Source organism: Clytia hemisphaerica, unplaced genomic scaffold (genome assembly GCF_902728285.1).
Source record: "Clytia hemisphaerica strain Z4C2 unplaced genomic scaffold, Clytia hemisphaerica genome assembly, whole genome shotgun sequence".
Taxonomy (NCBI): Eukaryota; Metazoa; Cnidaria; class Hydrozoa; order Leptothecata; family Clytiidae; genus Clytia; species Clytia hemisphaerica.
In genome coordinates, this window is record NW_027103562.1 from 1,246,380 (window position 1) to 1,274,063 (window position 27,684).

Consider the following 27,684-nt stretch of genomic DNA (forward strand, 5'->3'; position numbering starts at 1 on the left):
CACAAAGCAACAACCACACAAGAGCCGGGTCTCTATTTAATTATGCTGAATATAATTGATGATAATTGCTTTGGAAACATAATTACTTCAATATTTGTAGCCTTCTTTAACAAATATTAGTTATCGCATCGTGGCATTGTGGTGTGCTGTGACACTTAAGAGGTTCAACACCTGCGAGGGCATCCCTTCTCCCGTGTAGTTCAAGTGTCGTGGTATACACCGTGGCTCGGCAGCTCGCATCTGCAGGGTTGCAATGTCTGCTTGCGCTGTGATTCCTACTCCATCGTGAGTAGGACCCATTCCGATACATCGGAGGACATATCTATCTAACTATCTATCAGTTATCGCATAACCTAGAATAAAAGACGAAAAATATTTTACGAGTTTTGGGATTTTTCCGGAAAGAGTAAAATATTTAAAATGGAACTTTTGTGCGTAAACAAGGGTCCACAAGTTTTAAATTTTGATTGTAGCATGGGGGTATAAAGACAAATAGAAGATGTATTTGATTATAAAATTACCCTCGCCCTACGATTAAAAAAGTTACAAGATTTGCATCCTCATATATCAAACATTTTTAATGAGCTATTTTGTCCATTGGTGAAATTTTATTGGCTCATTAAGGTGTGATGAGACGAGATCCATTGTATCTCACATTGGTGTAATAAAATATTTTGACTAAAAAAGGCCTGTAAATTTTTCATCAAATGACAAAATTTTCCGATAAATGAAGTGAATACAGTCGCTCTCATGATGTCTTCTGACCAGCCACCAGAACCGTTGGAAAACCAACGGATCCGGCGAGACTCGAACTCACAACCATGCCATTTGAGGGCATTTCTACCATTGAGCTACAGGTTCATGTGGAACCCGAGGACTCAATTGCCACTAAGTAGAGTCAGCTGGAAGTGAATTCTTGTCTACTGACTGGTCAGAGACATTGAATTAGGAGAAATCCATCTCCACATTTCTAGTGTGTCAAAATTTTCGATAAATGCTTTCTTAAAAGCGATCCCTGCTTGTTGCTTTTTCTCTCAAACGACCAAACACAACTCCTGTTTTTCTTTATGCCACAATGATTGTAGCTATACTTGTGTGACTTTATGACATGTCCAGAGATGACATAAGTTGGGCGAGAGAAGCTGGGATTATAGGTCTGTGACAAAATATGATGCTCAAGTCAAATCCCTTTAGATTTGAACCCAATCTAATCTCGTACGGTGAGTACAGTATTGTTACATCTTGGGATTTCTTTAAGAGATAAACTGTGAAAGTAAAAACAATGGGAATTTTTGCGCAGACTGTTAGCAATAACAAACAGTTTATAATAACGTATCTTAGATGAAACATTTCTTAAAGCTCACATTTTCGACATTTGCTACCGTGAGCACCACGGTTAGGTTATACTGAAATTTAACCTGTAGAGACACATAACTATTATTCAAAGGAGTTCAAAGATGGATAGCAACGTCCTGGTGTTAAGCCTAAACAGATTACATGCGAAGAAATTAAGAATTTATGTTTAACTGCATATTCACTTACCCTTTCAGTCCCTGGGGACCGCACTGCAGTCCCTTTGGACCCGTCATTTTCCCAGAGGACTGCACAGCGGTCCCTGACTTCTTTTTCAAATTGTGATGTTTCAGTGGGAAATAAAGACAGAAGCAGCCAACGAGCCCATTTTCCCGAAATATCTGTTTCCCTTTTCCAGGAGAGAACGTTTTTTGAAAAATGGGGAAACAGATCCGATTTTCTAGGAAAGACCTTTTCCTTAAAGCTATCTGTTTCCCCGCTCCAGCTAATGACGTCATCAGAAAGAAACAGATCGATATTTCTAGGAGATGTCATAATAAATTGGGAAACAGATATCTGTTTCCAAAAAAGATGATATTGCATTGGAAACAGATTGAACTTTCTGGGGGAAAACAGATATCAATCACAAAAAGCAAGGGAAACAGATGATAATTTCCTGGAGAGGGAAACAGATATCCTATTTCTTTTAAGCTTGGGAGAACATATCAAAATTTAAATTCTCAAAATTGTGAAAACAGAACAGATCAAATTTTCTAGGGAAGATACTTTGAGATTAAAAATTTAGGTTTTGAAGAGAAACAGATCTTCATTTCTAGGAATAAGATTTCTAGGAATAAGATTTTTGAAACTTCTGGCCAACAGATCAAATTTTCCAGGAAGGATATGCCTGGGAAACAGATGTTTAAAAAAAGGACCTCTCTGGATGCTTTCGTAAAGACATGTCTTTAAGTATTGCCTTTAGTGTCATACTTTTGATACGAATGTAGATTATAATTTAAATAACATTTTAATGGTCATTCTGTATATATTTTTCGTGTAAACAATATTTCGACCTGCTTGGTGCAGGTCTTCGTCAGGTCTAAACAATACAAACGGTTGAAGGCACTACCTTGACTTTTTTGACGTCAAAAAAGTCAATGTAGTGTCTTCTCCCTAATGTGCGAGAGCATTGGCTTCCAAAACCTAGATGTCACATACTGACCATCGTCTAAATTAAGACCATGATCACTATGTGGCGCCGTCTGACGGAATTGGATTTCCAATGCTTCTCGCACTTTTCTATCAAATTTGTTCTCTTCAGTCTTTAAAAGCCTAGCTTCGTTCCAATTAAGTCCTTGGGTACAGTCTTTAGCATGGTTAGTTATACCCGAAATGTCCCATTTTTCGTCTTCAACGTGCTTTTTGTGTTGGCTGACACGTGATAATAATAATAATAATAATAATAATAATGGTATATTTCAATCTCCAAAATTTACATTTGGCTCTTCGGCTGAAAATATTATATAGCATATGTGTGCAAAGTCTAGAAAAAAATATTTATATTTATAAAATTATTATGTATACTAGTGAGATGCTCTGACCGGCTACGCTATCAAAGTAGAGTGTTCGTAATTGTATGCAGAAGATTAACTCAGAATTGGGACGATATCTAGTCCCGCGACCAGAAGTAAAATTCGAATGCAGCCAAACGAAGATAAAACCGGTATAGCAAGGCCTGTTTGTCATTTTCAATATTTTAAGGTGAACATAAAATAAATAACTAACTTTACCTAAAAAAACAAAAAAAACATAATACTGGTAGACCACCAATGAAATAGATGATGAAATATGAAATTGAGTTAGACTATACAAAATTGGATGGGAGATAGGAATTGTAAATACTAATTGAGCTAATTGAGACTATGTAGAAAAGTGAGCGAAGAACTGATGGAATAGATACTAAATACGAGTGCGAAGGGGTCTGTACCAGTGCCTATGAACATAATCATACTGTGTATAAAAATAAATTTCAAGTAACATATTTGGGTCAAAATTTTAATGAAATTAAGAAACATGATTGCTTACTGACGTAATAATATGGCTTGTGCTAGAGAAGAGATTATGGTTCACCGAGATTATAGTATCTAGAATTATGACTTGTTAACAAACTAATATGGATATTGCAATATAAAAAGTGGAATATTAAGCAGTTCATTAAGTGATTATGGGAGATATCGCATACGAGAAACTAGAGATTGAGTGTCAGTATATGTAAAACAAAAGCTTATGCTGAGAAGATAGCAGAAGATATCAAGCCGAGAAAAAGCTTTGAATAAGGCTTGTACTACTGCAGGCTTCTAGCAAGAGCTTTATCTAGGAAATAATTTTTCGCCTCTTTGCAGAAAACTTTATATTCAAGTGAGTTACGACATGTAACAGGAAGGTCATCAAAAATTCTTGGAGCTTCAAATTCAAACGAGCCATTAATATTCAAAGATTCACGCAATTTAGTACCACCGATACGGTCATTCCTAGTAATAGGTTGCTCATATTTTTCCATTGGTAGAAACTTTGGCCAAGTACTCATATTAACGGATTTCCATGCGAGTCTAGCCATACTGTAGTCCGAGCGTTCCTTTACTGGAAGCCATTTCATAGCGATGACATCAGTTTCCCGCGAATAACTCTTTCTTACAAAGCTGGCAGCGGCATTTTGTATTTTTTGTAGTTGTTTGAAAAGGTAGTCTGGTGCATTGTTGAAGACAGCATTACCATAGTCCAGTTTACTTAGGACGAGGGTCTCGGCAAGCTGGCAACGGAGTCGGTATGGTAGATAACGTTTAATCAGCGCGAGACTTTTAAGTGTTCCGTAAGCTTTCGTTATCGCATTTTTAACATGGGCGTTCCATGTGAGATTTTCGTTAAACGTGACACCAAGCAGTTTGAATGACGGAACTCGCTCGATTATCATTTCGTTGTTTGATTTTATCTCAAAAGTAAAGTCGTGTCTTCGTGCCATTTGACTGGTGGCAAAGAGCATCGATTTTGTCTTTTTTGCATTGAAGATTAAGTTTGAGTCGCGTGACCACTCCTCGATAACATTGACATCGTTCTGAACTTCTTGACTACATAGTTCAAGGTTGGCAGGTTTGGTGTGACGATAGATGCTGGTGTCGTCGGCATACTGAACACATTTGGCGTTGGTCTTAGATGCCATGTCGTGAACATAGATGTTAAAGAGGACGGGACCCAATATGCTCCCTTGCGGCACACCATTAGTGACAGTTAAGACGGGTGATCTCTTATCATCAATTTGCACGTACTGTTGTCGACTGCTGAGGTAGTTTGCAAGAATACGTAAGGACTTCTTCGAGAAGTGGAGTGAATGAAGCTTTTTTATCAGAGTTTCAAAGTCAACGGTGTCAAATGCTTTCGAGAAATCGGCAAGAACAGCAAGTGTGATCTCTCCGTGGTGCATAGCTTTCAGAATGTCATTTTTGATTTTAATACATGTGGTTACAGTGCAATGGCCCTTACGAAAGCCAGATTGGTATTGTGACAAGAGTTCCTGGTGTTCAAGAAAATTTGTCATTTGTATCATGATGAGTTTCTCGTAAACTTTTGATAGAATGGGTAAAATCGATATTGGACGATAATCACTTGGCTCATTCGGTGATTCAATTTTAGGAATTGGGCTGATTTTTGATATTTTCCATTGACGTGTGGATATCTTTAACCCGGTCTCGCCAACATATCTTTTACCACATTCGCATTCTATCATATACACACCAGGGTGACTGTTAGGTGGTAGTCGGCTTTTGTTCTTAGAAGTTAGCAAAGTTTTTAGATTTGAACCACTCTTGAACACTGTTCTGTACCCAGCATTTCGGAAGGATTTCCTCAGTTTTGGGCTCAGACCAGGTATCCAAGGTAATTTAACGATTGGTAGTTGCTCTGGATCATTTCGATTGTCAGTTGTCTGGTTCCTGGTTCTGTCGTAATCGTTTGCGATACGGGTTAAAGTGTTACGATCATAACCGTTCTCGACAAAGTTATTTATTAAGAAATCAATTTCTTCCTGACGGAATCGGTCATCACAAATTCTGTACGCACGGTTAAGAAATCCAGAGAATATACTCTTCAACATTTTGGGTCATGAGCTGAATTAGGTTTAACTTGCACGTTAGTGATCGCATTTTTACGGTGGATTTTCAATTCATAACGGCTATTGTTATTTCGAACGTTCACGTCTAGAAAGTTCAAACTTTTTGTTGTATCCTCGGTTTCCATAGTGTATTGGGTGTGTTCATTTTGTTGGTTGAGAATTTCTTGGAACTTTTCAGCTTGATGGACGGTTTGGAAACGGGCATGGCTATCGTCGACGTAACGAACGAAGGATTTAGGTGCAACAGGAGGGTCGTGTGCGTTGGCTGCTTGAAGTGCGTTTTGTTCATGATATTGTAGGAAAGCTTCTGCGATTATGACCATTAGTGCTAAACCGATCGGTGCCGAATTCTGAAGTCGGTACAGTTTATCATTCCACAGGAAGTAACATTTCGATAGACAAAGTTCAATCAAAGTTCGGATGTCTTCAACCGTTAGCTTTGTCCTGTTTGGTAGGTCGTGATCGTTTTCAAGCATCTGGACGATTATGTTAGTAGCTTCCTCTACAGGTACTGTCGGATAGAGGTTTACTACGTCATACGACACTTGAATTTTATCGGGGTCAACGTCCCAGGATCTAGTGAGCTCAGCGAATGTGTACGAGTTGTTGAGCCTTGTGTTGTTTTTGTTTAGAGTTGGTTGAATAATTTTCACAAGGTATTCTGAAGTTCCGTACGATGGAGTACCGATAGTTGAAACTACCACTCTCATAGGGTAATTCTTTTCCGGTTTATGAGCTTTGATGGTTCCGTACATTCGAGGTGGTATCGGATTGGATGGATACAGTTTTTTGTACTATTTATCAGTGAACTTCCCAGCTTGGTGAAGGGGTCGAAGTGTATTCTGAAACTTTTGTGCCAATGTCGATGTTGGATCTTGTGTAGACGATGCTATCGTCCGTATAATGTATTATTATGATATAACATAGTTTGTATATTATCTAAAACATAATATGTTTCACGGCGGATAGATGTGTTTACAACAGACAACAGCTACCCCCGAAAAAAATTCCCGTCTTCACGTTTGTTCCTCTTAGATGAAACTCGTCTTAGACTATAGCATAGTCTAGATCTTGTGTGATGATTTCCGTGTTGCCGAGTTGTTCTTCTATTTTCGCGATAGCATCATCTCTATCGATTCTAACAAGACCAGCACCTTTGTCAAATGGGTAAATAACATTCTGGTTATCGGATTTAAGTTCTTTGAGTGCTTTTCGTTGTCGAGAATTGAGATTGTTTTTAGGTGGTTTTGTCATTTTAAGATCGCGCAACACGTTTGTCGAAGTTTCATACAAAGTGCGAACAGAATTTGTCGAAGTGCGTACAGAATTTGTGATGACCGATTCCGTCAGGAAGAAATTGATTTCTTAATAAATAACTTTGTCGAGAACGGTTATGATCGTAATACTTTAACCCGTATCGCAAACGATTACGACAGAACCAGGAACCAGACAACTGACAATCGAAATGATCCAGAGCAACTACCAATCGTTAAATTACCTTGGATACCTGGTCTGAGCCCAAAACTGAGGAAATCCTTCCGAAATGCTGGGTACAGAACAGTGTTCAAGAGTGGTTCAAATCTAAAAACTTTGCTAACTTCTAAGAACAAAAGCCGACTACCACCTAACAGTCACCCTGGTGTGTATATGATAGAATGCGAATGTGGTAAAAGATATGTTGGCGAGACCGGGTTAAAGATATCCACACGTGTCAGCCAACACAAAAAGAACGTTGAAGACGAAAAATGGGACATTTTGGGTATAACTAACCATGCTAAAGACTGTACCCAAGGACTTAATTGGAACGAAGCTAGGCTTTTAAAGACTGAAGAGAACAAATTTGATAGAAAAGTGCGAGAAGCATTGGAAATCCAATTCCGTCAGACGGCGCCACATAGTGACCATGGTCTTAATTTAGACGATGGTCAGTATGTGACATCTAGGTTTTGGAAGCCAATGCTCTCGCACATTAGGGGGAAGACACTACATTGACTTTTTTGACGTCAAAAAAGTCAAGGTAGCGCCTTCAACCGTTTGTATTGTTTAGACCTGACAAAGACCTGGACCAAGAAGCAGGTCGAAATATTGTTTACACGAAAAATATATACAGAATGACCATTAAAATGTTATTTAAATTATGTCTTTAAGTAGCTTTCAAAGACGATGAGATAGCGCGTCGTGTGCAAAAGACCGCGTAAAAAAAGCTTTTTCGAGTAAAAAGTTTTGTTTGCAAAAATTTTTGCAAGCAAAATCTGTAAGGCCGAAAATGGGATTTTTTAGAACTTCTATCAATCATTATGATTTTTCTATGAGGGCTAATCAAACAATTTTTTTTTAAGTTAGTAGATACTGTTGTGAATGGGTTTAAACCATTTTTTCATAAAAAAAATTGTCATTGAATGGCAAAAAATTGCTGTGTTCAATTTTTTTTTCTGCCTTTCCCTGGTCACGTGACTCGCTGATGACGTCATTTTGCAAATTTCTTTCTATCGAAATGATCCTCATACTATAAGTGAAAAAGGGTGAAAACTTGAGAGGCCTAGGTTTAGTAATTCCAGAGATATTGAAGCATGAGTAAATGCATTCAAAAACTCATTTTACGGCTCTGGGAAAGTAGCTGTGAAAACTCTGGGACTGAAAGGGTTAAGGAGATTTGGGTGACAAAGCAGATGTATGCATACATGCGGTCCAGGCGCGTGCCACTTTATTATTCAATTTTTTACCCTAAACTCGATTCATGCCTATTTTTACACTTTTTTACACTCTTTAGGGTGTGAAAAAAAGACTGGGGCGGTAAACGTTTCATTTTTCCCCGGTCTCTTGCTTGGACGAGTCAACCAATCATTAACGTTTTTGAAAAATATTGTGGCGACGCCCTTTCTTGGAATGTTCTCGAGCACATGATTCAGTTCAATACGCAGAACAAATGACTCAATACGGGTGTATAAACAAACACAATAATGGCGGTCTCGGCATGGTTCAAAATAATATTTTTTATATCAATTTTTTAGAGCTAAAAGGAAGTATTTCTTTTTTTGGCCATCCAAAGGATGTTTGTTGGAACAAATCAACAAGCCAGCTGGTTTTGGAGTTGACAAGCTTTGATAAAGTAGGTCTGCTACCTTTTGTGCTGTTTTTCTTATATTCATTCAATAACAATAAGGTGATTATTAAAAGGCAAGAAGGAAAGGATTTTGTTTTGTTACTTTATGGGATAAATTTTCGCGGGGATTAATTTTCGCGGATTTCGAGGATTTGGGTGCCATCCGCGAAAATAAGTCCCATTGGATATTTGAAAAAGGCCCATCCGCGAAAATTAGTTTCTGCGAAAATTGGAATTTTTTTTTTGCAAATCCGCGAAATTTCTATTTATCGTTTATTTTTTTTCTACATGGGCATGTAACCCTCGAAAAAGGTCAAATCCTCAATATGCTTGTTAGCAAAAAATCGTTTTCCTCAAAATTTTCTTCACAAATTTACAAACTTGGAAGCTGTTGGAAGAGGTATTGAAAAATTTTTTATCAAAAGTGATCGCTTATTGTTAAAAGCTTTTCAATGCAAGAGGGTAATCCAACTGGATTAAATTAAACATTTAAAAGGATATGTAAGATTTTTCCCAAATAGGCTGTGAAAATTTAGCTCCGCACCATGGAAGTTCAAATTCAATTTTTGATAGTCCAGGCGTCCACGCTCGATAGGATCGATCATCAGAACGGCTGCTCGATGACGGATCGATATGTGATCGATGGATTACTTAACGATCGGGATAGGAGATCCATAGAGGATCGATACTCAAGATTTTTTTAAGCTTATGATTAGTTACCGTGAGAATGGGTAACTTGCATCAGTGGAGGCTAACATGCATAGACCTCAAATAAATGACCTGGCTGGTCATTAAAATACAAAGTTCAATCAAGACAAAAATGGTAGAGTAGAGCTGCGAGTGGAGCTGCGTAGTTGTATTTTAATGACCAGACAGGTCATTCATTTGAGGGCTATGCATGTTTGCCTCCACTGATGCAAGTTACCCATTCTCACGGTATCGGTTATTTATCGATCTATCATCGATCTTTTATCGATCTTAAATCGACCCCGATCGACTCATACTCGATTTACGATTGATAACAAATCGATTAACGATCGATAACAAATCGATTAACGATCGATGACTAATCGATTAACGATCGATGACGAATCGGTATATATACTCAATTGAAATACTAGCTCGATAATGGATCAACGAAGGATCGATACTCAAGACTTTTTAATGGCTGAATTTTCCATCGATCTCCTATCCGGATCGTTAAGTAATCCATCGATCACATATCGATCCGTCATCGAGCCGTTCTGATGATCAATCCTATCGAGTGCAGACGTCTGGGATAGTTGTTATACATATCTCCTCGCCCTATTCCAAAACACCCTCTTATTACTTGAAAAAAAAATTCTTAATTTTCCTGGAAAATTTTTATTTCAATGTTTTGACCCTTTCCAAAAATTTTAATTTGTACCCCAATCCGCGAAATTAAATCCCCGCAAAAAATCAGGAAATCCCTCATCCGCGAAAATTAATCCCCGCGAAATCTTAAAATTTCGCGGATGAGCTCAACCGCGAAATTTAATCCCTGCGAAAATTTATCCCATTAAAGTATGTCGTGTTCATGTGTGTTGTGTATAGTCAGTCCAATACAATAGTCAGGGAAATCGGTAGTTTTCAATCTTGATTAGCCTACAAAGGCTTACTGTGAGATTGGGTAACTTGCATCATTGGATGGTGGAGGCTAACATGCATAGCCCTCAAACGAATGACCTGGCTGGTCTAACATTTTGAAAGTGAGTGGAACTGGTTCACTTTTTATTTGGACATGCTGTAACTTACTTGAGATGTAGCTAGAAATAGAACCCACAGTATGGCCCAAAGATAGCCCAAACATATTCTGGTCATGTTTGGGCAGAAATAGCAAAACATTCTTTTGGCCTGAACATTAAATGAGGCCCCCCAGCGGACCCTCAATTCACGCAATCACGCAATTTTCGTTCAAAATTCATGCACTCATGCAAATTTTCCTTGAGTTTCAGGCAATAACCCCGATTCTTCAGGTTTTGGGAAAAATAGGTTGAACATTGGAAAATCGGTGGAAAAAAGGGAAATTCACGTGTTCACGCACAAAATAGCCCAGATTTCACGTTCACGCAAGTTTTTTCAATTCACGCATTCATTTTTTTTTTTTCAATGGGTATTCGATCAACCTAAAATGCCCATTCACGCATTCACACAAACCGCTGGGGAGGCCCTTAAATGATCAGCCCAAGTTTGGGCTACAAAACTTTGAATTTTCGCCTCTGAAAAACCTGGTCTGAACAAACGAAGGCCAGCTTTCGGGCCATGTTTGGGACTTTTCCAAGTGAACCTGTATTTTAAAATACAGACACAACTTGTTGATATCATATGGCACTTTTCCTGTGATGGATATTGTTATTTTTGATTTGTCTGAATCTTTGACTGAGGATAACACTTATCAGCACTTTTACTTCTTAGTACTCATTATTCTTGCTCGAGATTTTCATTTTTGAAATTCTCTTTGCAAAATTTCTGAAAATTTTCAATTTTATATGTTAATGTTATATATTATTGTTATTATTTTATTTCTTTTATCTTGGAAAATGTGCATACGCACCCTTTGGATTAATTTTTAAAAATAGAATAATAATTTAATGGTTACAGATCTCTTTACTTTACTGGTTATGTAATATAATTTTAAAAATTATTGAAATAATTAAAGAGTTCTTGCACTTAAAGTTCAAAAGTTAAGTCTTGGGAGTAGCATAGTTCATGAGACCCATTTTGAGCTTTGAATAGAAGATGTGAAAACTCCAATGAAAGTATAACATGAATTTCTGTTTTTTATTTTGAAATGGATGTCAAGATATTATATATAATGTTGAGAAATGTCAAACGAACTAATAATTTAACGTTGATGATTTATACAGTTCTGCTTTGTCAGAGAAAGATTTGGTCAACCCTGCATATTAATAAAAATTATATCCTTGCAATCGTGACAGAAATCAGTATTACAATGATAAACAAAAAAGCTAATGATGGAGAACAACATACTGCAAATATACCAATGACAAAATTTGTATCTTGTGAAGACAGTGACACAGACTATGAAGATGCGCCAAATAGTGTGAGTATGAATCGTACAAAATGTTTCAAAATCTATCCTGACTTTTGTATTGTTAATTTTCTAATACTATACATTTGAAAATTTAAACTGCTCGTTTTATTGTTATTAATGAAAGAGTAAATGCTAAAGGGTAAATTAGAGTGAAAATTGGACCAATAACCTCTCATTAGTAGCAAGACACACGAGTGATGCCTTTCCCAGCTACTAATATTGATAGATTCAATACTTTATATACTTAAGATAATTTATCTCTGTATTTGAATTTCTTTTTAGAACCCTGTCAATTTTTTTGAAAGATTTAAGATTTATGGAGATGTCGCATTAGCAATATCTAATGGAAAAAGGTACTTTCAATAAAGTGTAAAGTAAGACCGCAGGGATTTTCATGAATAACCTTAAGTTTTTTATTTTTCTAAAAAAGCGATGCATTGTGGGATTGTTTCGAGGGTATTCCAATAGAAATCTCTTCTTCTTCTTTTTCAGAAAAGTCAAAAACTCCGATAAGGTCTATTTCTTAAATTTTAGAGCTTATTTCATATGTATTAATTTATAGACAACGTAAAATGTTGAAGCAACAAATATAGAGAACAAAAACGAAGCGACTGCTCATGTAGAAATTTTCGTTGTCTTTCGTGACTTCATCAGCATATAGCTCAACAAAAAATGATATCCTTTTTATAATGGAAGCTAGAAATTTCACAAAAATGTAAATAATAAAGACAATTTAAAAGCTATAACTATGTACAATAAAATATCAAAAAAATTCTATTCGATTGCATAATAATACCGCAGTAATAATACAAAAGAAATGGCTAAAATTGAAAAATCAGATATTATTCAAAGAAAATTCGCAAGGGAATATGCACGCAGACTTAGATTGAAGTATAAAAACGAAAACATCGACTAGAACTCCCTTCTGGGTTTTTCAGAGAAATAGTCTAAGATAAGTAAAACAGAAATCTAATTACATCGGATAAAACAGTAGATCACATAAAGTGTATAAAATAAGCAAATATGTCATAAAATACAACTCCCAAAGGGTAGCCCCCCTAAGGAGTCAACACAGTTAAGTGTAGCGTATTAATTAATTTATAGAATATCCAGAGACTCCAAAGATGGAGAAGAAGAAGATGAAAAGAAGACAGTTGAACAAATAGAACCTTCTCTTGTTAACACAAATGCTTATGGTCAGCTGGAATTTTTAAAAGCCAGCAGAAAGACCATAGCTAAGGTAGTTTTCTATAACTCGATAATAGCCACAATAATGTGATGTGCTGTCGATGAAGCTTCTGGGAGCAATAATTTTCATTTTAATATTAAGCAGATATTCGACAAGAAAAATCGGATATCGAATATTATTCAGTCGAGCTTGATGATGAATAATTTCGATATCCGATTTTTCACGTCGAATATATGGTTTATCGTTCACCAATGAGCAGGAAAGCATTTTAATTCTCCCTATCGTGTATTGCATCCAGTCTTTTCTCTCTTTATATGACATTTTCGAACGTTTTATTATCTTGTATAGGGATGTCAATTTCATTGTGTTTTCCTCTTTGATTACAAAACGTTCGAATTTCCTTTCTCTTTTGTTAAAAAATATTCAAAATTTCAAAAATTTCAAAAGCCAAAACATTAAACTATGGATTGAAATCGATTAAGTACCAATCTCTTTTAAACTGGAACCAGCTAATATTACATACTAAAATCGATCTACAACCATTATCTGGATATATGATCAAAAAAAAGATAAGCGAGTTCCTTCAAAATTGACCTCTTGCATACCAGAAAAATGAAAGTCCATATAGATATAAAAATACTCTAATTTGATTTATTAAAACAAAAGATTACTTATATAACTATATTTTTTTTTGTCGATAGTTACGTTGAGTTTTTTTTTTTTACTTTGTTATTTGGAATATTGAAATATTGTTACTCTAATAGTTATATCAACCCCACAGAAAAAAAATCTGCGTCCAGGTAGCCATTCCATATGATTAGACGGAAACGTCTATTGGATGGACTCCTGGCCTGCATCCCCTCCCCTAATTTATACAAAATTAAATATGTAAATTTTTAATGATATGCAGGCGAATAAATAAGTTTTGAATTTGAATTTGAATTTGAATTTGAATTAAAAAGAACTTCCTTTTTATCTGTTTTTATATATGTGACATTTAAATAATTATTTGATCAAAAAACTATTTTCTTTATGCTCGCTGCTACATAAGAGATATTTTGCTATCGGATATCTAAAAATATTCGACAGTACGTTTTGCCTACAGGTGGACGATGACAAGGATTATAGTTATACCTCAAATATTTGGTCTATTCTCAAAACCTAACCTCTTGTTAAGAGGGGGCCTAATTGATAGGATGTTGTGCCTATAAATACCCAAAATAAGATAATTATAGACCAGGCTACTTAGAGTTAAAGGTTTTGTTTTGATTGAAAGGTCCGATGATGCTGATGTAGTAAAACAGGTGCGACAAGATTAGAAAAAGATTTTGGAAAATGAAAATGTATTGAATAAAAATGCATTCCTCAAACAAAGGGATTTTTACTGATACTCTTTCGAATGTTTTTATGTTTATAATAAATATAACGTTTTCTATCTTATAATCAAAACATTCGATTGTAAATTTGCTCGAAATCAACTTTGCTATTTTTATGTTTACAAATGCAATAGAAGGTCACATCTCGAAACAACTTTTGATCTTTCACTTGTTTGCAGGATATCGTTGCGTAAAAAAGCTTTAATTTATCTGACTCAGCATGAAGACACTGTCTAAAATAAGCTCTTTTCAAAAATTGATAAACTGGGGGATGAGGGTTTCTAATAAGGTCGGAGGGGTTGTAATAAATTGTTAGCAAATAAGTTTATTGGCCATCTAAGAGTAGGTGATACCATAGCAACCATTTAATGGTAATTTTTATTCTTCATCCTTAGTTTCTGAGGCTTGCAGACACAACTGATACAAGTGATGTAGTGCATCTGTTTTCCAAGAAATGGGACTTGAGGTTGAGCGAACTTCAACTATTGATATCGGTGGTTGGTGGTTACGATACACATGTCAAGCTGTCACCAGAAATTCAATCATCTCTCACTCAAAGTTTTCGTTGGGTAATCTCTTATCTTTTGAATCATATAACATTAAAGTAGTAGTGTAAAGGAAATCAACACCAATAATATTTTTTCTCTAGTATCTATCTTTGCTAACTTAAGAACATTTTCACCACTACCCTTTCTTGACTCCACGCTTGTTTGAAAAAAGTTTTCATGTTATTCAAAAATTTTTTCGAAAAATCTAATTCTACATCACGTAACACAAAAATAAAAAACCTCCCTATGTAGATAGCGGAGACGATGAAACCATGGATCATAACATGTGGAATTGATTGTGGTGTCCACAAACTGGTGGGTGACATCTTGCAAGGACATAAATATAACGAAACAGTTCTTTTGGGAATTGCTAATTGGGACATTGTAAATGGACGTGAAAGCCTTGCCACGAATGATGAACAGACAGCCATCAAATATCCAGTTGTTCATCCCATCGACCAGAAAATGGTGAAAGAGAAAAGTCAAGCAGATGAAATTCTCTTAAATAAAGATCATAGTTATTTTCTTTTGGTGGATTTTCCCAAAGGGCATGAACATAAAGCAAATCAATTCCGATCACAATTGGAAAACAAGCTGGTCGCAGTACAGCAAGGTGACTTTATCTCAAATTAATTGTGCTTCTACTGATTCATTGAAAATTACTGCTTGCGTCCTATTGTAATCTTCTTATTAACTTTAGCTATTCAAGGTTTTTTAAGCTTTACCCTAATTTAAAAAGGTCATGTTTGATATGATGTTTTTTGTTTTGCTTTTAGTGGTAACTAGACCACTGGCAGATCCGCATCGTTGTGCTCAAACCGATTGTTATTCTGAGGAAACTTGTAAGTATTCGTATTCAGGAAAGTAGAAAGTCTTTTCTATCACTGTGCCACAATTTACTGTCAAACAACCTGGGGTTACCAGAGTTGGAAGATAATGGGTATTTGTGCGTTTGGCTTCCCTGATCCTTAGAGGTAAGAGAAACTAGGCAATGTGAAAAACTTGTCTTAGTACCCTCCCAAATCAGACAAATATCTAGAACAGTCATACTTTCTTCAAATCCAGTCAAACCAGCGATACAAATCATGGTGAATGGTGGTCCGGAATCCATTGAGATCGCTTCGTTGAACTTGGAGATGAAGACCATGCCATTGATCTTGGTGGCAGATACTGGAGGAGCAGCAGACTTGTTGTGCAAAGCATGTCAACTGTACGATGAGCACGATACTGAAGATATCGCATCCATGGCTAAGATCTTTCAAGAGGAGATCAAAAAGACCTTTCTTGATTATTCTGATGATTCACAAAAAGTTTTGAAACAATTGCTGAAATGTGCAAAATTTAAAAGTAGCGTAAGTGAAAAAACGAGGATTTTCCGTCTTGAAAGAGTTTCATAAGATTAAAGTTTCATCTCATACATACATTTCATCTATGTTCACCAAAAGCCGGTTTGAATATAAAAGTAAATGTCATTGTTGGCGAGTTTTTTTGTTAGAACACTTCTTACTCTTCCTGGTTACATTTTAAGAAAAGTTCCTTCATTTTTCATAGATCACCATTTTTCATGCCAATCAAAATCTCTCTCTGGATCAAGTCATTCTTGAAGTTTTGCTGAAACGTCCGGAACGTAAGATTTTATTTCTGACTTTCTGCAACGATGTAACAAGAAAATTTCAACAGTCTAATTCTCATCCTTTGCTGTGTTTTCACCATATTTAACTGAAAATAACAATAAATAACTTTGGTGAATAGCCTTATTTATAAGATAAATTTAAAATTGCAATGATTTTACAGCTGCACCATCTAAAAGTTTCGATGGGTTGAAGGTTGACCGCAAATTCTTTCAACAATTGGAACTTGCATCGACCTGGAAAAGAGCTGACGTGGCCAAAAGGAAATTATTCAAAGGAGGAATAGGGTTCACGCATCATGTAAGAGTCGTCAATGAAACATTTATTTTTGATGTGAAGCAGTCAAGCTGTTTCCAAACTTCTAAACGTTTGATATATTATTTGGAGAGGCGTTGTCTAAAATGTAATCCAAATTCTTTTATAGCCAAAAGAGTTGGAGGATTTCTTATGCGAAGAAATGCACAAAAACAGAGTAGCAACAGTGGAATTGTTACTAGATACGGGGTTTGACATCAAAGTGATCGATTACAATCAACTGGGTTATCTTTATTTCAAGGTTTGTCTATGTTTAGATTTTTTATGAACATTCAATTCAGTAACCAAGGGTTGTCTTTTCTAATTTAGAAGCAGTATTTGTACTAGTAATCTCATGGTTATGAGAGAAATTCGGGATAAATTTGCCGAGGTCAATTTTGAAGTTTTTTGAAATTTCCCTAGTGCAACAAAGAAAATTTAAAACATTTCGAAATTTTACCGAGGGTGATTTAATCCGAATTTCACGAAAACAAGCATGGTTAATCTCTTAAGTTCAGGAAATCATAAATTAACGTAAGCAAAAACGTCAATCGAATTTCAATCAACCAGGAGATTAGAGCTGAAAGTTGTAGTATCAATCATTCTCACCATCGGTCTTCAGTGTTATTGTTAATATGTTATGCAACTCATCGTGTCTTATTCAACCTTTTTCCAGCGATATGAGATGGAGTACAAAGGACTTGTGAAGAAAGAAAAAGTCTGGTTGAAATTGTTTTTAGATGATGAAAAAGTAAAAGAGTTTCAGAATGAGCTTGACCGTGACCAGGTATTCTTTCTTTTGTATTTACCTTCTAAAGCGTTCCTCTTTTGACGTCCATGTAATGACTTCTGTCAGTCTTTTCCAAGCAAAGATGTAAACAATAACTATCTGCTTTTTTCAGATGGCTGTCGACGAACAACGGAGGAACTATTCTGTAAGTGAATTTCTCTTTTAGAAAAAATATCATAAGTATTAACTTTGAAATCTCCATCAAGCTCGTTAGATGACAAGTATGTTGAATCATTCATACCACGTGTCTATTTTGACCATTTTGCTTTCACATAATAGAGAAAAGCCGGAAAGAAAACGGAATATATACATTTGAAATTGATTCAACAAGCATTGATTGATCTGTGTGGTATCGACCTCTTTCCTTACGATGCTCTCAAGTCCTACGCTCCTCTGGTAAGTACCATCAGAAAAGTATTTTCTTCACTCCTTGATGGAAATGTTGTCAAAAATGATTCAAACTTTAAAAATACAATTTTTGTTAAATTCTGATATTTCTTTACTTTCCCGGACTCTGAAACTCATTTCCATTCATAGAGTTTAAAGCAAAGAAATAGCACTTTACAAATCACAATTTTGGCTAAAAAAGCGCTTCACCATATACGATGTCATACGCCGACTTCGATACGGAAAGGTTTGATATAGTGTTGATAGAATATAACTAATTCTCCAATTGACGTTGGGCTTTTCCAGAAATTTTTTTTACCCCCACTGTTTAGGTTTTTGATTTTTCGAAGTATCGAACCCCCTGGATATCCCTACTTTATTAGTAAAGACCCCCTTAAAAATATGATTAACCCCCTGGATATCGTATTTTCTACTTGAAAAGACACTTTACCCCTGGATATCCGCTCCCTTGAAGATATTTAACCCCCTGGATGTCCACTTTTAACAAAAATCATTAACCCCCTGGATATCCGATATCCTCAACATGGACTATTTCTGGAAAAGCTCATTTTCTCTTGCAAAGGATTATGTTTCGAAATTTCGAACTTCCAATTTTTTATTATTTTATCACCTTCAGCAAAAGTTAGTGTACCCATTCGGTGAGCTGTTTTTGTGGGCAGTCTTTTGCAACATGCATCAAATGGCTGTGATGTTATGGAGACGTGGCGATGAAGTGTTAGCCAGAGCCTTGATGGCCAGAAAGATCTACAGAGAGATGAAGAGAGGTTGTCGCCACAAATTCTCCTCGGTAGATGAAGCTCTTCTGCAGCAATTGGAGGCCAATGAAAAGTAATTTGATTTCTCCAATTTCTTTCAATACCTAATGTTATTAAAAGTGAATGAAGTTGTGATTGGAGCCTTCGGTTTGGCGCCCGTACATGTATAATGAGGATGTTTTCTTATTCTTGCTAATTGTATCTTTATCGATAAATACGTTAAATTTGTATAAAGTTTTATTTTTCCATTAGCGAATTCAGTGAACTTGCACTTGGCATTCTCAAAAACTGCGACATCTCAGATAAGGAGGCCACTAAAGAACTACTATTCAAGCCAGTATACGATAAAACTGATCTGACCTGCTGGACACTGGCAACTTCTTCGAATTTTCAAGAATTCATGGAGCATCCAGTCTGTCAAAGCATCGTCATGGAAAGATGGTGTGGTGAACTTCAATTGCAAGGATCTTATATTACTGTTTGGGTAATACTTTAAGCTTTGTTGAAATCTTTTTTTTGGTACTGAAAAGATGTAGCTATTAACTTCTCTCATGTTGATTTTATTGACGAAATGTACCCCACCACGGGCATAGTATACAGTGCTCAAAATCAACCTTTGTTTGATCTTTTTTTCTCAGGTTATTGGCGCTATTTTCTTTCCACCGTTGGTCTTCAAATTACCCTATTATGAAAGTAAAAAAACCAAATGCATTGAAGATGAACTTTGTAAATCTCAAAAAAGAAGGTAAACGAATCATAGCATGTATTTCACAACATGAAGTTATGAGATATCTGCTTGAAATTGTTCAGTTAATAATCAGTACACGCAATACAATCAAATTTTGACACTCCTTATATTCAAAATTTCGCTGTTGAAAAAAGTCCATTACTTCAAGTGCCTTCTTCCATAATCAAATCCATCTAATTTCTTTTTTAGCGTTTTGCAACGCATACATTCCAGTTTGTACCATTCAAGGATAAGCATGTTTCATCGAGCTCCCATCACTAAATTCTTTACAAACCTTGTGAGTAGTTGACAGCAGCATGTCCACCCCCTAAACTAACCAGCCAAAGATTTGTCATTCCATTTCTCATATCGCATTCAATTCTACAATTAATTACAATGGCTCACACTTGATTTCACATTATGACTCGTGGACACGTTAAAAGGATATAATATTTCAGGAGATTTTTCCAAAAAGTATGCGCAAAAATCCATCTCGAATAATTTTTTTTCGTATTTCATTAATTATTACTGAAAATGCAGTTGCTTTATTCACGAATCAGCCTGGTTCAGTTTCTGTGTCAGTGTTGGAATCACTTGTCTTCTGTTTATTTAGATGTCATTTCTAGTGTTCTTGGGACTGTTCATTTTCGTGCTTCAAAGCAAATTCAAGGAGAAACCATCTACCAGTGAATGGGTATTGGTGGCTTATGTTGTCTCTTTCACCACTGAAGAATTACGTCAGGTCAGAAAAGCTTCATTTAATCTCTATTACAGAACTTGCACAATAAAAGTATCATGTTAAAAAAATAATATGTAGCACTACGTGATTCTACATAGATAAATCGGTAGACTTCAGTATCAAACGGCAATCTGGCATCAAACGAATACATAGTTCTTGTAGTATTTTTTGTGTGTTGTCAATTGGTGAAATTAGAGGTAAATTTACACAGAAAAACAAACTCGCGTAATAATATTGCAAATGGTTTTCTTTATAATTCATAGATAGTGTATTCAAAGGGGATGAATGCTCGCCAGCTACTCCGCAGTTGGTGGAAGCAAGCATGGAACAAAATGGACCTCGTTGCTATTCTCCTCTTTTACACGGCCTTGGGCTTCCGTTTATCCGGCAACAAACAGATCATTGAGATAGGACGTGTCTTGTATACATTGGATCTAATGGTTTGGATATTGAGGCTGCTTGATTTCTTCTCCGTCAATAAGAAACTTGGTACCTATGTCGTCATGATAAAGAAAATGGTATGACAACCGTATTTTCTACGAGTAATAATTTTTTAACTATGAAAAATTGCCCATCTTTTCATTAGCTTACTGGGACAAATAAAGGCAAACTCCCGATCTTTTGACTTTCACTCCCGATTTTATGACTTTCACTCCCGATCTTATGACTTTCACTCCCGATCTTATAACTTTCACTCCCGATCTTATAACTTTCACTCCCGATCTTATGACTTTCACTCCCGATCTTATAACTTTCACTCCCGATCTTATGACTTTCACTCCCGATCTCATGACTTTCACTCCCGATCTTATGACTTTCACTCCCGATCTCATGACTTTCACTAATTTGGGTTTATTTTGTTTGTATTATAGACGGCTGATGTGCTTAATTTCGTTGTCATCTTTTTCGTATTTTGGTTGTCATATGCATTGGCTCGAAGTTTTATCCTTGAGCGAAGTGAATCTTTCACCTTTAATGATTTGCGCCATTTTATCATTCCTTATTTCGAAATGTATGGGGAAATGTTCGTCAGTCCTATGGAAGCCAACGGTACGATCTTCATTTACGCCTCACTTTCATCTTACTCTTATTACTTGATCAGGTCTTCCCTTTAAACCCTTGCAATAAGACAGAGCTTTAACTAAATTTTTCCTATCTTGTCCAGACATCATTTGGTCAAAAGTGATGAAAAATATGCACGTGGTTTATTCCATCTGTCGGACCTATAGATCAGCTCCATATGAGTATCCTATTTATTTCATATCTATAGCCAACACGACGATGTTTGGCACGCCGAAGTACCATTCATACCACGAAGCAATGGTTGCGGTGATCATGGTCATTTATTTGTTATTCACCAACCTCTTGCTTGTCAACCTTCTCATCGCTCTTTTCAAGTAAGTTACTTGCACGTCAACGTGTCAATTTTTGTCAATTTTTGAAGTATGGTATTATCTGTTTGAGAAGTTTACTCCTCAGCTTTCTTATATTTTAAGTTAAAGGCTTTTAATCGATTACTTTTTCAGCAATACATATGCCAGTGTTCAAACAAACTCCAACCGTGTATGGAAATGGCAGTGGTATCTTCTGGTAGAAGGGTACATAGAACGGCCCATCCTGGTCCCTCCCTTTATAGTTATTTCACACATCTACCAATTTGTTTGCTTTATGGTGAAGAAATGTTGTACTCCTACCATAAAGAAGAAAAGAGCGTCGAAGAAGAAAAAGAAAAACTATGCAGGGCAATTCAACCGACAATTCTCTCTGAAATCCTTCTTGTTGGACACGAATGGTTACTTTGATGAAAAAGAGAGACACGATAAGGAACGACAGAAATATCAATGTAAGTTGCAGTTTTGAGATTCTTGCCAGTCACTGTAAATATTATGTCATAATTTCGGTGTATAGAGTTCCCTATGACGTCATATGTGTTTCCGTTTCCGCGTAAACCTTTTAGAAAATTTAGTATTGATTCGTCGTACGTTTTTTTCTACCTTGCAGTGAAAATGTTTCGTTTAATGAAATTCGAAGAGGAATGTCAGCAAACGTATTTGGCTAACCTTTGCGCATTAACCCCTCAAGAACGAAAACTGGATCAAATCATAGAACGGTATTCGTTGCCTTTATGTTTTTTTCTCTCCTAAATCTTACTTCTTTATCTATATATTTTAACGACTTATCAGTGTAGCCCGGGTAAAACAGCATAGACTGCTGTTGTCACCAGAGTGCACCAATGTTTGGCTTTGCATAATCGCTTGTGGTGAGCGGCCAACCGAGTCTACAGAGTGCTCAAGGAACCGATATTATTGGATATTTTTATATATTATATTTTTTCTATACCTTTATTTTTCTATTTTTTAATTACAGAACGAATCAATTAGAGAACGTCCTGCTGAAAACTTTAGACAAAGTGTTAGAAATGGATAAGAGATTGAATTCATTGGATCAAATCCGCTCGCGCCTTCAACGATTACAGTTCGGTCCTGTGGAGCAGATTCGTCAAACTCCAAAAGATCGTAGAACACCGGAAAAGAAAAGTTTTGATTATCGTAGAATGCATTCAAATATGTCCGACGTCGCCAATAGACATGCGTCAGCGGTATGTCCCTTTTCTGTGTTTGTTCTGCTAGTTACATTCAATCTTTTGGTCAATTTTAGATTGAAAAAGGCATCCTTCTCGTAATTGGAGAAGCTGTTTTCCCTGTAATACGATTTTATTACATTTTTTTCTGTTTAAACAGTCGAGGAGTATGTCACTTCAAGCAGATGCGATGTTTCTTGGCAAGAAGAATAGTCTTGTCCCAACCAATAGCAATCCTTTGCGTGAGACTGCCATCAATAACGAGCGCAATCGAAAGAGTAATGAACTGGATGAAATTTACTCCCAAGTGGGCTCATTGAATGCAAAAACCGAAGAGCAGGTCCCAGAAGCAGAAGAAGACAACCGTCCTGCTGTAGAAGGGGACATATATGAACAACCGGCAACTCTTGTTCAAAGAAGATCATTGAAAGACATCAAATTAGATATTCCCCCTGAGATTGACCACTTCAACCCACCAAAGGAAGACAAGTTTATCCACGTGCTTTCGCGCTCCATGAAATATCCGTTCACTGATATTCGACGATTTTATTTTCCTGACAGTATGGTGGATTGGAAGGTGAGGCTCCTACCATATCATCTCACTGTCCATCTAATATCACCTGCGTAATCGTTGAGTTTTAACAAAAATATAAAATCACTGAATAGAACGACTAGAAAAAGATTTTTTCTTGACTATCTAATCAATATTTATTCTGGTAAGAGATAGAATTTTCAGTTCTTAAAGTTATATTCCAAGACGGTTTATATGCATGAAACCAATACTTGAGAATGTGGTATCACTTTGTTTTTATAGGTGGAATTTCCAGCGTACTCACCGAAGCCATACACATCAATCGTGGTGGATGCTCTTGAAGACCATGGGAAAGAAGAAGAAGAGTAAGTCTAAAACCATCAAATAGAAAAATCTCTTGGACGGGAAATGAAGCAACTGATTTTCCATGGAAAGGTTGAAGATTCACCTATCGTGCTTTAAACTCAATACCTTTAACACATCATATCACATTTTAATCTTGCTCAATGCTATTGTGATAAACGCTCTGTTCTTTAGTAAAGAGGGAGATTGAAATACCATCAAACATACAAAGTTTGATTTGAAAGTATCATTGTGTATTAGGAACACTATTATTTTATCAAATTTTCCCGCTTTTGAATACTTATATTATTCGTCACTTGTCGTGCAACACATCTTTTCAACCTTTTCTGATCCATAGTCCGAGGAAACTTTCCTTCAATGCATTGGATGGTCAAATCGATCGCAGATCTTTCTGTGGGATTTACGACGTGGTTTCTGGCTACCCAAGGTTCGTCAGTCTCTTTTAAAGAATTGTTTTCAATTTAATGAATTTGCTTTGCGCATTTTTACCATCCAAAAATTATTCTTGCTTTTGTTAGTTAGCAAAATTGTGAACAATCTTTTTCTTAATTTTTTTTCCAGGAATCCGATCGGTCGCACAGGTATTTCTGGTCGCGGTTGTTTGAAACTTTTCGGTCCCAATCACATTATAGAGCTCATCATCACCAGGTAGGCAAATTGCTCAAACGATTCTATGTTTACGGTAAATGTTCTGCGATTAGACTACAAACGGCTAGATTTCAGCAGACTTGAGAATGCTTCTAGAATTCGCTAGGTCTCAACTCGTACGACTCTTCTCAATTTGAAACTGTTTTTACCAGCGACTTCCGAGCTCTAAGTTGTATTATTCTTTACTGTATATCATTGACAGGAGAAAGAATGTTTCGTTGGAAACGACTAACGACGAGAGGGAATATTTTGAAGTGTTGGTCGTTCGAAACGATAGTGCTGATGATCAATACAAATTACCATCCGTGAGTGTGTTCTTTTTGTGTGGCCGTGTTCACTTGTCTGACTACTCGTGAATGATGATTATCTTTTTTTGTATGTAAGCCCGTGGGGGGGGTACCAGGGTTGGCGGATGATGGGTATGTGCGGACGGGACCTCCGAAAACCAACCCTTAGAGAGACTGTGAAAGGTGACCGTCTGTCCGTACATACCCAGCAGCCATTTTTTGCCTAAGTACCCCCCCCCCCAGGCATGTAAGGCGCTGCTAATACATTACTAGTAATCAGAATGGTTCGTTTTGAATTCCATTTCCACTCATTTCTATCTATCATCGTATGAAAGCTAACCTCGGTATCAATATTTTTTGAACCTTTAAAGCCCAAGTTTGTTTGAAACCTTGTCATCTTTTAGGATTCATAATATTTTTCTTGAAAGGGTGAACATATCGGGAAAAGACCTTTCATATCTCGTTTGCAAAAGTTGTTATGTAACGAAACGTTGAGCCAACTTGGTATGGGTGCAAAAGAAATTGTGAGGAACCATGCAACTGCAACCTCTGTTTTCCTGGAGAAAAACGAGCGAAAGGTACACGCTTTTTTATGAAAATGGTGTTTTTCAATTTCATCACGGATATTCTTAACTTTTTGGGGAAAACCATCTTAAAATATTCTTACGGTACAAGTCAATCTAAATTTAGCATGTAATACACACCTAAAGCATAGATTTGCATTTGCCTGTGAAATTATTGAGCCTTGCCGGGGATAATTTGCAATTTACAGTTAAAAATGCTCTACAAATGGCTTAGGTTCTGTTGCCAAATTCCATAACGGTGATGTTCTTAGCATATTCTTAATTTTTTGGCCAATTTCATCATGAATATTCTCATAAAGTATATTCTTATAAAGAAAAATGTTTGTAAGAGTGAATAAATGAAATGTTCAGATGGGCATTTTTGTAGTAAGAAATGCATTTAATTAAAATACATGTTTCATCTACACCCTACCAATCTGGGTAAGGAGTAAGGCTTGAACTTACTTACTGAAGGGATGTCAAAAACTAAACCTGACCCTGTTAAAGTATGAGGATTTTGAGAGCTTAATATTGGTAAACACTAACTAGCCTTTGAGGGAATAAAACGCTTTATTTAACAATTTTTTGCTAATCGAAAGTATTGGTCGAGTAGACGAAAATTCAACCAGGTGGATGAATTTTTGCCCAGTCTGTTTTATCAATATTCCATATTGTGTAATCTTGGCAAAAAACTTTTCTATCTTTGTGACGTCACTCTATAGATATACGAAGGTTACATGGATGACGAACGAAACACGGATAATGCATGGCTGGAGACGTCCGTTAGACATTTCCATGACGATGCTGATGCTTTGAAAAAATTCTTCTTAAATGTGAGTATAGTATTGAACGCTTTTTAAACTTTTGTAATCAATTAAAAGGTTTCTTTATGACTTTCTTTGTTCTCTCACTTTGTATGTTTTTTTTTCAAGTACTCCTACTTAAGCGACCGTAGTGGCAGTGGTAGAGCATGCGGCTACGGTGCGCAAGGTTGTGGGTTCAACCCCAAGCCGGGTCATACCAAAGATTCCCAAAATGGTACTTGATGCCTCTCTGCTTGATGCTCAGCTATTAAGAGAAGGATCAAGGGTAAGCGAAGGAATCCAGGGAGAAAGAGTTGCGCCCTCCCCTACCTTCTTCGTGTAGACAGCTATCGAAAGAGGAGCCTTCGGGTCGCCTCCGACTGCGGTTGCAGACTTACTTACGTTACTTCTACTTTCCATTTCTTCTTTTGTTGCAGGAGAAAGCAGTAGACAATTTGAAGTTATGTTGGATATTGATGCATGAAGGAGCTCATTTGCCAGATCATCAGTTGTTTTATTTGCAAGAAGTTGTTTCGCATTGTAAAGTATCTTTTGATGCCCTTCCTGAGACAGTTTACGATTATATCTGATTTTTTTTAGAAACTTTGTTTTCATTTCTCCAAAACGGACAGAAAACTGAAGCGTATTTGGATGTTGATTTCAGAAATGACTGTTATTAATGTTATTTTTCTACTTTTTTGAGAAATTAGGGAAAATGTGCTTTATAACGTTATCATAAAACTTAAGATTTCAAATATCTCACAAATTACTTATTCATGTCCTCTTGCCATAAGTTACCAGTAAATTTGAATATTAGTTAAACTATCACATGATTAAGGATTGTCTTTTGGTTCCACATTTAGTCAGTCTGGTCAGAGTAATGCTTTCTGAGTTCATCCACTGTTCACTTTGTCAGTGATGAAACGTCATTTATAATCACTTCATAATATTCGAGTGCGGGCAAAGACCATCCACCGCTATCAAAAGATGATTTTATGATTACCAAACAGGAAAGCCGGAGGACCGGAAGGCTATGTAAGTTAAACTTAACACGAGGTATACTACAGTACGAAAAAATATAAAGTTCAGAAACTTTTCAATTTTGTGCTCTAATTTTGATATAAGGTATTATTAAGGGGTTAAGTATATAAAGTTTTGGTCCGAAGTGCGTTTCTAGAGACACTAGGACATGGATAAGAACAAGGAAATTATTATTCAAATGCAACAATTTAGTTTTTATGAATCGTAGTAGTCTTCAGGTCCCTTTAATTTATCATTTTTATGACGTAAGCAAATCCACCGACTGGATAAAGGGAGCGCTCGAAACGTCTAAGCAATTTGTTCAATGAAACTTTGAAGTGTTTAAAAAATAAATAGTTTGGATAAATCAATCCTGTTTTTAAAGTCTGTGACCAGTTTGAGATCCGTGTCGAGATTTGCATGAATTTGAGTAATTTAGAGCCAGCAAAGGATGTTTGAGAAGTTTTATCTCCCAGTCAGCGTGCGTTCAGAAGTTATCCAATTTTTAAGAAGTACTTTATAAACTCCAAATGTTAAGCCATCGAACTTTCTTAATGATAACTTTGCTTATGATGGTTGTTTTTCAAAGAAAATTTCAAATAGAGATCTTGATAAACAATATAAGATATAACACAGCGTTATTTACATTTGTTTGAAGTAGAAGGAACACTTTTGACACTTTCATTCACTTAAGCTTGTTTGAAAGATCTTTATTTTTTTATGACGGGAAAAGCGCGTAACACATAAAATATCATGTATTATTCCTCCTAATTAATGTTTTGGATAAATGTTT

At 36.2% G+C, this 27,684-nt stretch overlaps 3 protein-coding genes across 3 annotated transcripts in view; 1 reads left to right on the top strand and 2 right to left on the bottom strand.

The window, feature by feature from the left end:
- Positions 1 to 27,684, bottom strand: part of LOC136800685 (transient receptor potential cation channel subfamily M member-like 2) — a 248,439-nt gene that overhangs the window by 174,673 nt on the left and 46,082 nt on the right. The window lies entirely within an intron of this gene.
- Positions 5,434 to 6,213, bottom strand: LOC136800792 (uncharacterized). Its single transcript, XM_067057450.1, has one exon. It carries the CDS (start codon positions 6,211 to 6,213, stop codon positions 5,434 to 5,436), a length of 780 nt encoding a protein of 259 aa, XP_066913551.1.
- On the top strand, positions 11,526 to 27,673 carry LOC136800673 (transient receptor potential cation channel subfamily M member 2-like). Its single transcript, XM_067057325.1, has 32 exons — positions 11,526 to 11,646; positions 11,920 to 11,990; positions 12,742 to 12,877; positions 14,598 to 14,771; positions 15,003 to 15,363; positions 15,527 to 15,592; positions 15,816 to 16,102; positions 16,302 to 16,377; positions 16,545 to 16,681; positions 16,806 to 16,937; positions 17,352 to 17,462; positions 17,578 to 17,610; positions 17,745 to 17,861; positions 18,490 to 18,701; positions 18,881 to 19,112; positions 19,267 to 19,373; positions 19,566 to 19,653; positions 19,969 to 20,097; positions 20,358 to 20,612; positions 20,967 to 21,144; positions 21,365 to 21,491; positions 21,621 to 21,937; positions 22,096 to 22,204; positions 22,462 to 22,693; positions 22,836 to 23,252; positions 23,490 to 23,572; positions 23,908 to 23,997; positions 24,132 to 24,218; positions 24,421 to 24,523; positions 24,934 to 25,083; positions 25,791 to 25,901; positions 26,309 to 27,673. The coding sequence occupies exons 1-32, from the start codon at positions 11,536 to 11,538 to the stop codon at positions 26,459 to 26,461; spliced, it is 4,992 nt and encodes a 1,663-aa protein (XP_066913426.1). The 5' UTR covers positions 11,526 to 11,535; the 3' UTR covers positions 26,462 to 27,673.